General features: G+C 40.0%; 1 protein-coding gene across 1 annotated transcript in view; it reads left to right on the plus strand.

Annotated features, from left to right (window-relative positions):
- arhgap4b (Rho GTPase activating protein 4b) overlaps positions 1-16,209 on the plus strand; it is a 31,484-nt gene extending 15,275 nt beyond the window's left edge. Inside the window, exons 9-24 of the mRNA XM_040152945.1 lie at positions 1,217-1,318; positions 1,529-1,714; positions 2,042-2,126; positions 2,742-2,769; positions 3,025-3,121; positions 4,096-4,156; positions 4,395-4,472; positions 5,750-5,878; positions 6,560-6,665; positions 6,791-7,018; positions 8,817-8,872; positions 9,377-9,548; positions 10,796-10,900; positions 11,165-11,272; positions 11,563-11,665; positions 14,001-16,209. Of these exons, the coding sequence (XP_040008879.1) occupies positions 1,217-1,318; positions 1,529-1,714; positions 2,042-2,126; positions 2,742-2,769; positions 3,025-3,121; positions 4,096-4,156; positions 4,395-4,472; positions 5,750-5,878; positions 6,560-6,665; positions 6,791-7,018; positions 8,817-8,872; positions 9,377-9,548; positions 10,796-10,900; positions 11,165-11,272; positions 11,563-11,665; positions 14,001-14,204 (1,848 nt within the window). The 3' untranslated portion in view covers positions 14,205-16,209. The remainder of the gene's footprint in view (positions 1-1,216; positions 1,319-1,528; positions 1,715-2,041; positions 2,127-2,741; positions 2,770-3,024; positions 3,122-4,095; positions 4,157-4,394; positions 4,473-5,749; positions 5,879-6,559; positions 6,666-6,790; positions 7,019-8,816; positions 8,873-9,376; positions 9,549-10,795; positions 10,901-11,164; positions 11,273-11,562; positions 11,666-14,000) is intronic.
- The last annotated feature ends 1,592 nt before the right edge of the window (positions 16,210-17,801 follow it).

Genomic DNA, 17,801 nt, shown 5'->3' on the forward strand with positions numbered 1-17,801 from the left:
GTGTTTGTCTGCTTTAAACTGCTAACATTAGCATGTCCAGGTAACTAGCGTACTAGGTGGTAGCCAAAGTCTTTACCCAAGATAGCGCTACATCTCCCAAACTTATCGGCTAGCCTTCCTCCTCAAATTTCTCATTAAAATGGAATATACCCTTTGAAGATACTAACAATTAAGTAAAAAATTGTATGTCTATGTTGCTTGACCAAGTTTTTCTATAATAAGCATCTGGTGACAACTTTGGTATTATATCATACCAAAGTTGCCATCATGTGTACACGTCAGACCCCTTTTTACAGGGTTCTCAGTTTAAAAGGAGTGAATAATGAGCTTGAGACAGAGTTTTTAACCCACTCAAGGTTAGCATTAATTAGCTAACCAGCTACAGCTAATAAAATCAGATACCGTCAGTATTTCAGGCGACAGAATGGACTGTCATCAGCTGGAAAGGAGAAAGGAGAGTCCTGCTTTTTCATACTTCTGTAGGAAATCAAAGACCCATTTAGTAATTACTATGCATTTTGAGTGGTATATCTGCCACTGTTTGTAAATATATATATATATATATATATATATATATATATATATATATATATATATATATATATATATATATATATATATATACACAAACTAGTTAGCAACTCACTGTGAAGCGGTCGGGCTCTAGTTTGCTGTGGTAGACTGGCAAGCTTGACAGGCATGGCCACAACTGAGGGCTGGTGTTTAGCAAACAGTCAATTTCGTCCATATTTCAGAGAGCGTGCACAGTCCTTATTTAAATGTCAACCCTTTTACTTCTATATGGGAGGAGATTGAATGCAGACCCTGTGGACTGTGGTTAGCTTTACTTTGGATCAGTGGGAGAATGTTGGAGTGCACCTGAAGTGCTCTCTTTCCTCTGCAACTATGAACTCTACCCTGCCAAACAGCGTCAGCAATAGGTTTTTGACAAAGTGAAAGGTATCTGTGACAACCCTGTTGCTTATTTTACATTTATTTGCTCATTATTTATTTAAAGTAGACTTAAATGAAGAAAAAAATGTTTTCACTGTGCCCTCCTGCCACTGAAAGCATTACAGAATTTTGAAGAATCCCACTCTCTGCCCCTCCCATCAAATAAAACATGCCTTTCCCCCTTCGAATAATATCTCATTGGTTTGAATGTGAAGATCCTTCATAGTGTTCTATCATTCTGTATATTGTTTGTGCATTTCAGGTGTGTGAGGTGAGTGCGGAGAGCCAGGTGAGGTACGAGCTGGAGACCAGGTTCCAGCAGCTTCAGTCCCGACTCGCTGCCGTTACCTTGGAAACCGAGGAGGTTAGCTAAGTATTACCATTACCTGTTTTCATAATGATCTGTCTGTCTGTCCCCATCCGTCTGTTCATCAGTAACTCAGACAGTGAGTGAGTGTGTGACAATGTGCTTACAATATGAACCTTAAAGAAAATTGCTTTCAAAAAATATCAAAATGATAATAAGAAGTGATTTACCTGAATTTACAAATCAACATTTGTTTACCTTTCTCAGATCAGTAAAACACTTAAAGCCACACTCACAGCCCTGCTGGACAGTATGTGTGACAGCGACTGTAACCCCTCCCCCGACATGCCCAGCAGCCTATCACATGAGCCCCCTGGAGGAAGTACCGCCCCAAAACTTACCCTTGCCAAGCGTCGAGCCAATCAGCAGGAGACAGAGACTTACTATTTGACAGTGAGTTGATGCAGAGGCCTGATCAATGCTTTTGTTAGACTGATGTAAATCAGGCTGTTTATCAAAACAGATAATTGGCCAATCAGTGCTGTCCATTTCTGAAATGATGTGCATGATTTAGTTTATAGAACTGCATTTTCTTTAACCGATTATAATTAATCATTAATTATGCTTTAAGCAGTAGTTTGTTAGTGTCATTGTTCTGGGTTTCCTGGGGAGAATTTGAATGGTCTAAATGATGTTTCAGGAGCTCTTCTACCCTGACAAGGATTCAGTTGTTACTGATTAACTTAATACACATATACATGTTTTTTTTTTTTATCTTAGAAAGTGAAGGAGTTCCTCACCAGCAGTTCTCTGACCTCCAAACTTCAAGCCAAACATGACCTTCTACAAGATGCCATACAGAAAGGTATGCATACAGTACAGTGTTAGATGATGTGTAGGGCCACTTCTTCTAATGTTGCCACCGGTTCAATCTGTGAAACATTAGTGCAGTTTTACAAGTGATGCCTCTGGTAACTCTGACTACTGCAAAATTTTAGAAGTTTAAAAGAGCACTCCACCGATTTAGCATTGCTCTCCTATAACATTGTTGAGCTCACAATGTACTGTTAATAAAAAAGGATAAAATCAATACAGCTGAATCAGAGATATCGTCTTTTTTATTTCCACTTATTCATCTTCCCTGTCAAAACCAGGCGCCTACATTACCCACGATGCAACTCGACTGCCAACAGTTCAGTCAAAGATTCAGGTGTGTTATGCTAGTAATGGCTAAAGTAGCCTTGAGCCACTAGCCTCAAGCAGAGATGAGGAGTGGGCTACAGAGTCACTGGAGGACATTAATTTGTCACACTTCACACAGCTCCCTCTGGAGTCACATGTTCAATGGTACTCCCAAAGACCTGAACACAGAGTCGGATGTGCTAAATCGATGGAGTTTCCATTTAATACTGCTGGACATTCTTTGCACCAGGACCCTAAACCAAACCTCACTCTCCCACTTGATTTCTCTTTCTTCCAGCTGAGGCCGTCGACAGTGACCCTTCCAGGTAAACAATGTATTTACACAGCCGAGAATAAAGAGAGTATGACTGAGAGAGGCATAGAGACATGGAGAGAGCAGAGAGGACAAGGAGGAGAGGAAAGAGATTGACCAAATTTCAACCAAAAGGACATTTTGAGATTGGAGGGTGGAGATACTTAAAGTGTAGCTGATCATAGCAGTTAGCAAGTATCTTTAGATCTTGAGTATTAATACCAACATGTAAAATGGCATCATGCATTTTATTTATTATATTTCCCAGAATGCAATGTGCTCGGTCAGTGCGTGTTCGGAAGTCCAGACCTGTTTCCCAATTCTGCCACACACTCTTCACCACAGACATACTCTCCTACATACAGGTAACACTCATACACACACAAATGCAAACAAAAACCACACCTTGGAAAAAGAGCCTTGTTTTAACCTCCTTTTTATTTGCTTGCTGCACTGTGCTGCACTGCTGTTCAACCCTCCAAAGGAAATTATTTAGAGAATCCTGCCACACTGATGCAGAACTAAGGGGGGGGGGGGTTCTTGCAGCACAGACTAACACTCCATCCTCCCCAGTGTACTGCTTTCATGTGTATGGTCATGCTTATAGCTTATTGCTGGCGTTCTCTCCTTTCAGTCCATTCCCTCCTTTTATCTCTTCCTCCCTTGTGAAAGGGATTAAAATGCCCTGGCCTCTTTGCTGCCTCCTCTCTCGACTCCTCTACTGAGTGTGTGCGTGTTTGTGCTTCTGTGTTCCTCTTACCACTGCTTCTAAATCTTTATTCCCCTTATTTCTCACTCTCCCTTTTCTAATCTCTGCTTTTTCTCTGTCTCTACTCCGCTGTGCTTGGCTTGGTGCAGAAGAAGAAGGAGAATGTCTCGGACACAGGTACTGAGCTCATCTGTGACTGCTAATATACTGCAAGCAGGCCGGAGGGCTGCTTCCAAAAGTGACCAGGGCAGTATTTTTCCACCAGAATGTTATACAAATCTATTTTTTTATAGTGCATAATTACATAATAATGTCTTTGAACCTTTTCCTGGAAATGTTCAAGAACACCTCAATTTAAACAAAACTTCCAATAAACAGAATTGAGCACCTCAGTCCAGCCCTGCCAGTGACAATAAGCATTTTAACTGCACCTTGCATCAACCGCAAAACCCTTCTTCAGTTTCTTTGCTGTTTTCCTCATATACTATGTTCCTTTACACATTTTTTCTCCCTGTAATGGTGGTTAGTTCCTATGTCAACCTTGTCCTCCTCTTTGTTTACATCTCTATCAACACCACCACTCTCCTTCTGTCACTAAAACTCATCTGTCTAATCATCTGTCTTCTCCAGAGCTCTGGGCAGCAGATTCCTGTGGTGGTTGAAAGCTGCATCCGTTTCATAAACCTTCACGGTAAGTCAGTTTTCATGATATAGCACTAATCCATGCTGAGAGAGCTTTGGACACAGAGAATGAGTAGGTGGAAGTTGTTTGTTCATACATATACACGTTTGTGTATATGTATGAGGCATCTATGAACATTTAGTATAATATGAATGTGTGTGTGTGTGTGTGTGTGTGTGTGTGTGTGTGTGTGTGTGTGTGTGTGTGTGTGTGTGTGTGTGTGTGTGTGTGTGTGTGTGTGTGTCAGGCCTCCACCATGAAGGAATATTCAGAGTTCCTGGGTCACAGAGGGAGGTTAACCTCATCAGAGATGCATTTGAGAGAGGTAAGTGATGACTTCATCTTATAACAGTGTTTATCCTACAGAAAAGAGTGAAGCTACTGAAATTGTATCACTTTTTCCTCTGATGTAGAACAGGAAAATAAAAAATATATATTTTGGATTTAACACATACTGTAGGTGTTTACATGTCTTACATATTTTACCAACTTTATCCACTTTAATGTATTCATGTTAGTCAAAAGAGGACCTTCAAACCTTGTTGGGATTTTCAAATATATGAGAGAAAGCTCATCTGAATGAGTTAATAAATCTTCACAAACTCGGAATTCTATCATCCACTTTTTATAATTGTAAGAGGTCCTAGTAGTAATAGTAGTACCTTTAGCTTGGTCCAGTGAACAGAATTAGGTGGTGGGAAGCCAGTGAGGGACCACGTCCTTGTCACTGCACTACCAATGCCTACTGAATTGTCAGGGCGCATCCACAAAAATGGGCATGTGAGAGGGTTACACCTTTCAAGTGAAACTCTTAACTCGGCAGGTGAACAGAGACATGTCTACAGCTGAATTACAGAGGGACCTTCGTACAAGCAAATTTACAATTCACGATTTGTGAGAAAATGTTGGGTGGCGTAATTTTAAAATGAAACTAAAAAGAAAGATCTATACTCGATAGTTATTTTCAGTTACTTCTTTTAGTTATGTGGCCTGAGGTTTACACTTACCGGCCTAGTGAAGCCAGGGTGAAACACAAAAGATCACAAATAGTGTAACTAATTACTTATCAAAGTGAATAATATATTATTCACGACTTTAAACCTGCAGATATCAATTTGCTGCAGCCAAAAATGAAACTACGAGAGCTGTGAGAGTAGACCAAAACAATAATGTTGCGGGTTGGAAAACTGAAACGATGAGCTGAGAGCTCAGTAGAGCTGAGGGTCAAGTGATAATTCTCTGGCCTTGAGCAAACCCTATCATATACAGGTAGTCATTTGATCCATTGCTTTAAAAGATATTGATTAGTCAGTTTAAAGAAAAGGAATAAGTAATATAAGATTGTTATGGATGACTAGGGCTATAATAATAATCCAATTATCTTGCTTGTAATCAACTAAACTATAAAGTTCCAATTATTTAACATTCAAGGATCATAATTTTACATCTGACAGCAATGCCCTGTCCTTTTTTGGCAGCTTCACTGTCGATAAATGCATGTAACCATACGACTTGTTATCTGCACGGAAAAGAGTACATAAGCCGGTTTTGGTACAATGGTACATTCATCACACAGTTCATGACTGTTTTAACTCTCTGTAGGAGAGGATCCTCTCTCAGACAGTGAGTGTGACCTGGACTCTGTGGCCGGCGTGTTGAAACTTTACTTCAGGGGCCTCGAGCCTCCTCTCTTCCCTTACGACAGCTACTCCCAGCTGCTGGAGTGTGTCCGTAAGACGCCCTTATGTAACTTCTGTATTTGTATGTTTGTCTTCCTGTCTTCAGATCATCCATTGGTTTCAGTTGGTTTTTCATTTCTGCTTTCATTTACTTAGTTATTTATGTATAATTTAGTTTCTAGGTGCTCATTTACCCTCTGTTAAGCTTACTGTCACCCTCATGTACAGCAGGACGTGGGTAAATTTGTTTGCATATGAATAAATCTGCTAATTTTAATGTAGCTTTGTGCAGCTACAGTAGTAACCTTACACAATGACAGCACGACCACTTCAGTGATGCTCCACACATAAAGAAGCTTGTTTATGAAATTCTCGCCTACAAATAGGCAACTGGTACTGTTGATGCAAGGTGGTGTAACTGGTGCAACTGCTTTCTGTTGTTATCTCTTTCACTGTCTCCTTATTATGGTTACTGTTATTCCTGTAGGCATGTATCCTATTCAGCTTTCCAGTACAGAAACTTTGAGTCACAATTTGCACACCTAACCAAGAATTTGAACCTGCTTGCAGGTTGTTTACTACCAATAAATACTCAGATTCACTGTCAGTGCAAACCAACCCAACCCAACCCAACCCAACCCAACCCTCACCACAGAGGTTTAAGTACATGTCACAACATTTCTTTAAGTCTTGTTATCTTGCTCCTTTTCTCTTCCCTTTCTATCATGATCAGAAATCGAGGGAGAGACAGAGAAAGCTGCCCAGATTAAAGCAATTGTCTCCACCTTCCCGCGGCCTCTCCTCATCGTGATGCGTTTCCTTTTTGCTTTCCTAAATCAGTAAGATACAACATAACCCAGTGTGGAATATTCTTATATTCATGATATCTGCTATGGTCATATACGTTTACTACTCATGCCAAAAATAACAAGTAACGTGTGTGTGTTTGTGTGTGTTTTCCCAGTGTGTCGCAGTACAGTGATGAGAACATGATGCAGCCCTACAACTTGGCTGTTTGTTTCGGCCCTAGCCTGCTGAGGGGGTTGGATTCTGATGACGCTGTTGCTAGGCAGCCGCAGGTTAATGACTTTGTCAAAACCATGATCCTTCAGCATGACGTCATCTTCCCCAGCCAATCAGAACTGCCGGGCCCCGTCTACGAGAAGCATATGACTCTGGAACAGGAGTACTGGTGAGAGATTTGTCGTTGTTGCTATAAATGTTGCATTAGTTGTGATGAAATGCTGCTAACAAATATGAGTCCGATAATGTGGAGCTTCGAAACTTCAAAAATGTAGTAAAAAGTTATCAGACAAGTCAAAAATATAACTGACTACATCAAGAAATAATAGTAATCTCAAATAATTATATGGAGTGTTTAAAAAGAAATAGAAAGCTTTATAAAAGCAAAAACCTTTTTATTTATTTATTTATTTTCCTTACTACTAGTCAGTTGGTAAAATAATTAAAAAGGTTAAAAATAGCGCCAACTAGCTGACATCGTTAGCGTTGGTTTTTTCCCGCCAGAACAGTATGGGGACATTACCCGCACTGACTGGTGTAGTTTTATTATGAATGTTAGCTCTAGCTAGGTAGCTAGATGAAAAAGGCTCTTTTCTCACTGTGTTTAGCAGCCAGTGTTTTCAGTTAGTGCCGCATTCACATCGTATTGTTTAAACCATAATTACAAGCAGCCGAGTGGGAAAAACCATTCTCGGCAGCCTCTGACTTTTTTTTTTTTTTTTTATGGTTATGATTTTATAGAAGCTATGCACTGTTTGTTTGTATCTGCTTTCACTTGGTAATGAACTGCTACAAATACATAACACAACAAAAAGACGCTAATTTAGGCTGTTTAACTGGTGTGACTACAGAGTTAATACTAGGGCTAACCACTTTGGAATAATGCTTGAACTCTCCCAGGGCAGAATAGCGGGTGTTTGTCTTGTTCTTGGTCTTCCATTCTGCCAACATTGTGTGAAAGCAGCATAGTGGCTAAAGCATTTTTAACTGGCAAATAACACTATCAATGTTAGCTGGCTGATGAGACTATTTTTAACCTTTTAATTTCTTTTGCCAACTGATAGTGGCAAGGAAAAAAATTAAAAAGCTTTCTGCTTTTTTACCAACTGACTGGAGACAAAAGAAAAGAAAAGTATAAAGCTTTTTATACTCTCCTAATCATTTAAATATGAATATTATTTGTTGATGCATTTGGTTAACACTACATTTGTAACTTGTGTGATAACCTCTTACTAGATTTTGTCATTTTGTGGGCTTGGCACAAACAGGGTCTCAACGCATCTGGTCAAATCTGGTTGAATGGTTGAATTATATAGCTTGAATATGTGATGAAACTGGCTTCCATTATTTATTTTTAAACATAATATTGTCTATGCTCTGAAAAATTAGGTATCTTATTTCAGTTCAGTTCGATGACTTGTAGTAAATGAATGACTTAGCAGCAGCCTCATATTGCACCAGAGATTTGTTGATCATGGTGGAGTTTGATACTCACTCAGTTCCAAGTATGTAGAGCAGCTTCCTCTTTGCCCCCGGTTTTATGGCTCATCCCCTTGAAACAGAATTTCATGCCACACCAAAGGCATTTCTGTTCAGCTTGCAATGCTTTGTGTAAAAACTGCTTAATACTATTAAGCTGATTGCTCACTGAAACTGAACACAAGCCTCCAGTCTATCGACAGTGTCCATGCGTCACCCCAAAATCAGCATGTGGGGAAAATTCATTAAAACTGTTTGTCCCCATCATGAACATTTATATAATATACTTTTTGACATTTGACAGACCATTATCTGTGATTTTTGGGTCATTCGAGAACTCTAACAGCGTCATTACATCTTGTTTGAAATTGCATAAGCAAAGTGAGGAATTGTATTATAGAAAGGAAGACTGCAGTATCACAGTTGGTGTGTGTGCCAAACAGAAGAGAAACTGCACCACCAACTTTCGTTTTTCTGCTTGTCTGCAGTGAACCGATTACAGAGGAAGGAGACGGAGAGGCCGAGCATCTGCCCAGTGAGGACGGTGAGTACATACAGTACACACACACACACACACACACACACACACACACACACACACACACACACACACACACACACACACACACACACACACACACACACACACACACACACACACACTTGTCGTACATTAGTTGTGAGGACATTCAATGACATAATGCATTCCCTATCCCCTAACCCTAACCCAAACCTAATTGTAACCTGAACACTAAAACCAAGGCTGAAACCTCAAACGGCCATTTAAAATTGTGAGGACTGGCCACAATGTCCTCACAACGATGGTTTCAAACCAAAATTTGTCCAAACAACCACAGAAAGACATGTAGACACAAAATAGCATCATTTGCCATACTTCACATAAATGCACCACTAACCAATCCCCATTTAGATTCTGAACATTCACTTTAAATCACAATTCATATGCATACATGAATCATGAGGATTATGAAAAAGATTTCATTTTGATGAGTTGATAATCATGCTGTGTGTGTTAATGTGTGTGCAGAGCTGGAAGCAGTGGCTATGTTTGACTACGTGGCGAGATCTCCAGCAGAACTATCATTCAAGCAGGGAGAGCTTCTCATCCTTCACAGCAAGGCGTCCTGTGATTGGTGGAGAGGCGAAGTGGGAGGGGTTAAGGGTCTCATCCCTCACAAGTACATCAACGTGCTGGAAGGGTAAGTGACATTTCTGCTTGTACCGGGCGTACACAACCATGGCCAAGATGCTCTTCCCCTAATGACTTCACTGTACTTCACTTCACTTAAATGGATCTTGGAACCCTCACTCCCAGAGTGACGCATTGAATTTGTGTCTTAGATGGCAGAGCTTGGTGTATTTGCTTCCCAATTCTTTCCAGATTGCTTGTATATGCCACCAAAGATCTTTTTTTTTTTTTTGCCCAAGATGAGCACCATGTCACCGTGGGGTGTTGTAAGCAGCAAGGAATAGTAAGATTTATTTGTAAGAACCAAAGACTGCAAAATACTCTGGACCAAAAACCTAGAATTGGTGGAATTATTTTTGGGTACACTATGCTTACAAGGCTAAATATGCAATAGAGCAACAGTTTGATTATTTTGTGTGTGTGGGGGTACAAATGATTTAAGTCCTATGCATACACATATAAATAGTAACATATCATATCACATTTTAGTAAATACACGTATTTTCTTCCGGAAGTGTGTAGAAATGGCAGTGTATGGGTTTACGCAGGGTTAAGGGCCTGACTTCTTGTTGGGGGTGACTTCCAGGTGTCTTGTTGTCACCATGAGGTTGTCACTGCTCCGAGCCAGGAAGTGGTTTGCCACATAACTCTCTATAAAACTACAAATTGTAGTTTTTACACTCCATTTTTTACATCCAGATTTTGTTTGTTTTTGTTTTTTGGTTTTTTTTCCTTTGGACCTTTGTTTCCAGGCTTTATGCTAGGCTCAGCTAACCCAGCTGCTGGCTGTAGCTTCATATTGAGCTTACAGGCATGGGAGTGGCAATTAACTCTCAGCAAAAAAGTGAAGAAGCATACCTGCAAAAATGTCAAGCAGTTCCTTCAAATTTACATTAGTCAAGAGCAATAAACACCTTTCATACTAAAATCACCTGTTTAAATGTGCAGTTTTGCAGCAATTAGGATTTTCGAACCAGTAGTCCACTAGTTTAGAGAATAGGACAAAAGTATTTGAACATTCATTTTTTACTCTCGTGTGTGTAGGTGTTTAAACTGTGTATCTATTTCATGATGCCTTACACCCTTCCACATATAAAAAGAAATCTGGTCACACTTAATTTTACTCCTACTTCTGCTCCCTCCTACACTTATTTTTCACTCAGTCTGTATCTCATATTTAAACTTGTATTGGTTGTACTTCCTGTAATGAAATAAAAGCTTAATAAAGGAAATCTCTCTCTTCTACTCCTCCCTCAGGTCAGAGCGAGGGAAAAGAGAAGAGGGAGGAGGAGGAGGAGGAGGAGGAGGAGGCAGCACTGGAAACCTGACAACAGAAGATCCACAGACGGAGAACACAACTCGGTATACACACACACACACACACACACACACACACACACACACACACACACACACACACACACAGACCCACACCCAAATGCACACTGCAATATAGGAATGCATTCATATAAACACACACATGTAGCAACAGATGCAGACAGTAAAATACACACCTATAGGCAAAAATACTCACTTCCACATTATTGCCCACAGCTAAACGTACCAACTCCCACACATGGATGCACACAACACAAAGCTACAAAGTTTCTGTGTATGTCCTGACAGGATGCGGGTGAACAGCGACAGTGCTTCGTTGCCTGGAAGACAGAGAGGGAGTGAGGGGAGCCCCAGTCGAAAGCCGCCAACCTCCCCTGCCAACCGACACCTGCCAGTGTAAGACTGACACACACCTCGGACAGACAAAGTAAACGGTTAGCTGGTGATTGTAGTGGAGCATTTGGAAGCTAAAAAGTAAGATACAGTATTTCCCTCAGAAGCTAGTGGAGACCCAAATACTGAACAAAAAGGAGAAGATGAGAAAGAAGGAAGATGTTGAAAAACTTCTCTTGCCAAATTGTGAAACGGAGTTCAGATCAGATGTCAGCAGACATCAGCATCATTATATCTTTCAATTAGATCAACCTGTTTAGTCTTTAGTCCTCTGTTACCTCTCTAACTTTCAGGTCTCAGGAGAGAAGACACACTTTGGACACTGTGAGACAGGGCGGCTTCAGACCCACAGATAGACCTCCATTTGGTCAGGCAGACAGAACAACAGTTGACAAGGTTAGTAGTTGATCCTATTCAACCATTTCTTTTGAATCAAATGTCACAAAATAAGGCAAAAAAAGTGCATTGCTCTGTAGAAATCTCCCTCCTCTCCCCTTTGTGTGTGTATTGCTGCATAAACAAACCTTTGCCAAAGAAACTCATATGAATTCGAATAAATCAATTAAGAATGGACTTAAAATGTGATCTAACAGACTTTGGAAAAGACATGATTGTGGGAGCTGGGAGGGTAGGTTTGAGCATTGCCAAGACTTTAGAGCTCCTGGGCTTTTCAAAGGCAGCAATTTTGAATGCGGACACCAAAGAACAAGGATATAAGACAGCTCCAGAGAATATTTGATATGTGGTGCTATAAATAAATAAGAGTTAATGAGAGATTATATTATTGGGGTGCCGCGACCGATTTCTCCCTTTTTCAGTTTTAAAAACGGGGCCTTTTCTTTTCACCACTGAAGGCCTTCGGGCTATGCTCAGGCACATGAGCACAGGACTGTAGATGAATGGAAAAAAAGGCTTATGATAAGCACCAGTTTCAACTAGAACACCACATCATTTCCCCAGCTGGCTTGAATTGTACAAACCAGTTGGGGCGTTCAGCTGGCGAAGCTACAGTATTACAAGATTTTACAATTTGGCTCAGTTTTCACAATAGAGTTTCCATTTGCCAAACTCTTACCACAACATGCTATATTAACACAAAATGAAATCTTATGCATCAAACTAGGCAAAACATCATGCAATGGGTTTAGCAGAGCATCACCGCATTGTAAAGGCCTATGTTTATCACTCAATTTAGAATAACATGATCTTTATCAAATAATGCTGTAAAAAAGTCTGCAACAGTCATTTCCTCAAGATTATACAAGTATGTTAAAAAATGTTAAAAAATGTTAAAATGTTAAAAAAAATGGGCAGTTTAGGCAGAAGTCAGTATTGGAATCATGTAGAGTAAGAATAACTTTTGAAAACCTTCATTTTCTTTTATTGAATATGCTGATATGCTGATACAGATGATGAAGTCTGACTTTACATGCAGAAAATCCTACATTCCGTCCATCCAGTAGCTATACCGCTTATCCATTGAGGGTCACGGGGGGGCTGGAGCCAGTCTCAGCTGTAATTGGGCAAGAGAGGCGGGGTACACCCTGAGCAGGTCGCCAGTCTATCACAGGGCCAACACATAGAGGCAGACAACCAGTCTCGCTCACATTCACACCCAGGGCAATTTGGAGTTGCCAGTTAACCTGCATGTTTTTTCACTGTGGGAGGAAGCCGGACTAGGTGTAGAAATAGCTCACGCAGTCACAGGGGAGAACAACTGTTTGAACTGTTTGAACCTACATAACCTTCTTGCTGTGAGGCAACAGTGCCAACCACTGCACCACCAAGCCGCCCAATCCTACATTCATGCAAAGCAAAATGATGATTGTGATTGTATTTCACTGCATTTTTTTCTGTTCTGTATTACCCACAAATGTCCTTTTACTTGTAAGTTTCATCATCTAAAATAGGCTAAGCTACAGTAATACTACAGTGTATAAAATATTTATGCTACTGTAACAGGCACTCAATACTCTACCATTTTAACAGTACTGAAAACGAAGGACTTTTTTTTTTTCCTTTTCACTGCTAACATACATTTGAATTGTACAGCAGAGGTTGAGAAGTGGTAACGAAATGTGTTGCAATGCTGCTCACTGTGGTGATGATGTTAAAATAAGGAGAAATGCTTGCAAACACATGCTGCATTGATTCAGTGATCTGTACGTTTAGTAATAAGAATTAAAACATGTTATAAAATGAAGAGTCTGTAATCTGAGATCGTGATTTAGTGAAATTTATAGCAAGTCAATTTGGCTCATTGTACATTAAAAACAATATTGTGAAAATTGGGCCAAAACAACTGTAAAACGGTTTAATACCTGTAGATCAATGCATTGATTTCAGAATACACCTTAACATCAGGCCAGCTTTACCCTTTCATGGCAATCATGCTCCCCACAGATAAACCACTATTTTAAATGTAACAATGGCCTCCTGTCATAGTGCAAGAATCACCCAGGAACATTAATGAGAAATGTCATTAATAATGTGGCCACAGTCACCTGATGTCAGTCCTATCAGTCACCTTCTGGATGAACTCGAACACAGAGTCTATGCAGGATCTTGTTGCAGCTGGGAAGTTCACACTGGGAACGGACAGGTCCTGTGTTCAGTGGGGAGGTGTCATCAGGCTCAGGCTTTACTGAACAAGAGTCGCTGAGGTTACATTTTCATTATCCTCCACGTCTGTCTCTCCTGATGTTTGCTTCTCCTCCTCGTGTTCTCTCAGGAGATGATCAGCCGTCAGATGAACTCAGTGTTCAAGGAGCTCCTGTCACGCCAGCCTCCTGTCCAGCCGTCCGCCCTTGCCGCCCCTGCCACTGCTGCTCCCACTTCCTCCTCCTCCTCTTCCTCTCTTCCTCAATCTGCCCCTGCTGCCAAAAAAGTAGGATTCGGCCTCAGAGGACGGGCCCTTTTCAGACCAATGGACTGAGTGAGAGGAGAGGATGACTGGAATCACTGATTTATTGTTTAATGATGATGATGATGATTACAATGATGAAGATAATGCATTTGGCGAAGAACTTGATTTATTTTTTTGACACGTGTACAATATTTGCGTCTGCCATCTCATAGTGCCACTTGTCCCAGTGCCGTGTTACTGTACGTCCAGTGTGTCTGTTCTCCAGCTGGTTTTGGTCTTCTTGCGTTCTGGTTTGTTTCTGTTCCCTACGCTTTTGCAATTTTTGGTGAATCAGGGATGTGACATCACCAGTGATATCACCAGACTGACTTTTAAAAGTGGTTGCCATGATACTTACATCAAAAACAACAAAATAATTAAGATGCCCCCCTAGTGGCAGGTCTGAGATCAGCCCTTCCTATGTTTGCTTTATTTTGAATAACAAAACTGATCTGGGGCCTGTGTCTAGGAGTGCCTTCACATCTTATTCTTATCTTATTCTTCTTATTATTCACATTTATTTCACTTGAAAAGACCTGATAGGTTTAAATTCTGCATATTATTTTAAAAATGTGATCCAGAAAAACATTTATAGAACCCCAAAGTGTTCAATATTAAATAAATAAGACATTATGAAATGAAGAATGATATGATTAAATTGTATAAAATATTTATTGACCAAAAAAACTATGAAATAACTGAGGAAATTGTTAAAATTTAACCCATTATTATCAAATGTTATTTCATCATTCATTTATGTAATAACAATTTTATTTTATATAATTTATGTAATTTATGTTATTAAAAAAAGCTTTCTAGTTCAAGAAGAGGCAGGGGCAAGTGTATTCAAGTTGCAGGGGTTATTTATTTCATAATTATTCATTTATTTATGTATTTAATACTGAACACTGCGGTTCCATAGATGTTGGTTGAGGTAAGTATTTAATAGCAGCATGCAGTGTTAGCAGACACACACACAAACACAGAGAGAGAGAGAGAGACAGAAAGAGAGAGAGAAAACACAAATTCTCCTTCATATGTGATTCATGGCCTGATTTACAGGCCAAATCTCAGGGCTTTTGCAGAGTTAGAGATGTGCTAACTCAGGTTCGGCCTTGAAGGAATAAGTTTTTTCACTCAGGGCTTTGGTTAAGTCACTCTTCAACTGGAAACTGTGCCCTCACCTCAAGAGCCAAAATGGCCCCTATATCAGAGAGGATTAAATGACTTCCTCTGGTTTATACTGTGAATGCAACAGCGATGTTTTGGAGCCATGATCAAAACTCTTGTCTCATTCTTCCACACATTTTGGCCCCCCTGACTGTATATCTAGCAGCATCCACTAATCCCATTCAAATGTATGTTTCGGGTTTTTTGCAGTGAGGTGTACAATTCCTTTGACTCCAAAACCATTTGAATTGGTTTTACATATGGCATCTCCCCTTTGTCATGTTTCAGTATTCGAAGTAGAATATTTTTTAAAATATTGATTCTGCTTCTATGAGTGTGTTTACATGTGCATTAGTATCCTGGTTTGACCCTTATCCTGTTTTTGATTATATTCAGGATACAGCATTTGTGTGGAACATGAAAAACCTGGGTTTTGATATCCCTTTATACATGATCATAACAGTATCCATGTTTCTGATCGTATGCCTGCAGGTGTGTCATGATTTCTAACCAGCTCAGCCACTACGAGATGGTTCAGAAACATGGATAAAGTGTTTACATGCCACAGTTTCCTGGTTTCTATCGGAGTACTCCAGATAGTAGATAGTATATATAGTATATACCGGTTTCTCAAAACCGTGATAAGGTCTTATCCAGGTTTCTGAAACCAGGATAAGCTGTTTAAATGTGCAAAACCTAACCAGGATACTCCAAAAACCCGATCTTAACCAGGATACATGTGTGCATTTAAACGCATGATTAAAACACACTGTTATTCTGGATCACTGTTTGATGATGTCACCAAATTTACTGTGTCCAATTGTATATGTGGTAAAAAAAATATGAATACAATAAAGATGATAAAGTGGTGAATGAATAAGGGGAAGTCAGTGTATTTAAACTGCATAATTAACTGTACTTCAGAGGTGGATCTACAGGGGGGCATAAGGAGACAGCTGCCACACCTACTATGGGGCTTGCTTTCTAGCCACCAAAAAGCAAGCCCCATGTAAAATAATGCAATATTAATTAATCTCTGTGTCCCTAAGCTGTCCAGCACTGAAATAGGCAATAAATAGTAGAGACAGCACTTTCAAAACTGGCACAGTCAAATTTACTCAGTGAGTCAGCACTTCTCTGTTTAAAGTTAAACGCAAACCCAGTCAGTCATGAATGTTACTACTGTTGAACTGGATTCAGTAATCAGATCAGTTCTCAAGTGCAGTCACTAGATGTGATCCGGAGCAGCCTGTGCTGTTTACTGAGTCCTGATCTGAATTAACATCAAAAAGCTCCAAATGCATAGATGCAGTGTTAAATTCAAGTTTTTGTGTTATCATGTTTGAGTTGGCAATGTTAGGGCAGTGATTCCCAACATGGGAGTCGGGACCCTCTAAAGGTAAATCTGAAGGGTCTCGAGATGAAAATATTTTGTCTGACTTTTCTCTAATCTTTGCTTCTTTATTACAAAATAATGGAAGGTTTTCCCTTGTCATATTTCTAAAAACTCTTCAAATGAAACAGTCTAAGAAGGGAACGTCACTATTTGGTTGGACTGCTCAAAACTTGCAATGTAACCTGGGACAAGGCCAAGGGGTCATGAGTAGACATAGCTTTGTTTTAAAGAGTCATAAATAAAAAAGGTTAGATACCTCTGGTTTAGGGAATGTGAAGCTGGAGAGTTTATTCTCAAGGAATGCATTTTGGTTAAGATCTTGTGGTGACTAAGGCCTTAAAACTGCAGTGTCAGTGCCAGAAGATTGATTTTTTTTTTTTGAAAAAGAAAATATTAGGAAATAAATATATTTAGAGGTGGCCTTCCTCTGACATCAACCTGTTAATCTGAACAGGTCTGCACACAAACAACCTGCATCCTCAGACTGGAAATATTTTAACCATGTTCTAAATATCACTTACTGTTTACTGATTCGATTGTTTAGCTTATTAACGATGTGCTCCAACCATATAAAACGCAGATTTTGACCAAGCAATCAAATTACATATTGATTGTAATGCAGTAAGTCTGCATTGTATAGCAGCATGCAGGCATGAGATGAGGAAACGGGAGAAAGAGTAGATGGAGATGGAGAAAGACACAAGTGCCCTCCCATGCCATCCTGTCATAACCTGTTGCCAACCAATGTAAAAACCGTGTGGTGTGTGTGTGTGTGTGTGTGTGTGTGTGTGTGTGTGTCTTTCATTGTTTCAGTTTCTGTTTTAAGACAGCCCCCCAGTGCTGTAACGAGATCTTTTAGCCCCATCCACTCCTCCTAAAATAACCTCCTCCAAAGACACCCAATACACACACACACACACAAGGAGTAAGAGACACTGTGTCACATTAGCACTTCTGCGTCTCTAAGTCAAACACCGTAGGTGTCTGTGTGTGTGTGCGTGTGTGTGTGTGCGCACACGCGCCTCTGTGTGAGTTCTTATATGCCAAATCAGCTATGAGGG

The sequence above is a fragment of the Xiphias gladius genome, chromosome 18 (genome assembly GCF_016859285.1).
Source record: "Xiphias gladius isolate SHS-SW01 ecotype Sanya breed wild chromosome 18, ASM1685928v1, whole genome shotgun sequence".
NCBI classification, from domain to species: Eukaryota; Metazoa; Chordata; class Actinopteri; order Istiophoriformes; family Xiphiidae; genus Xiphias; species Xiphias gladius.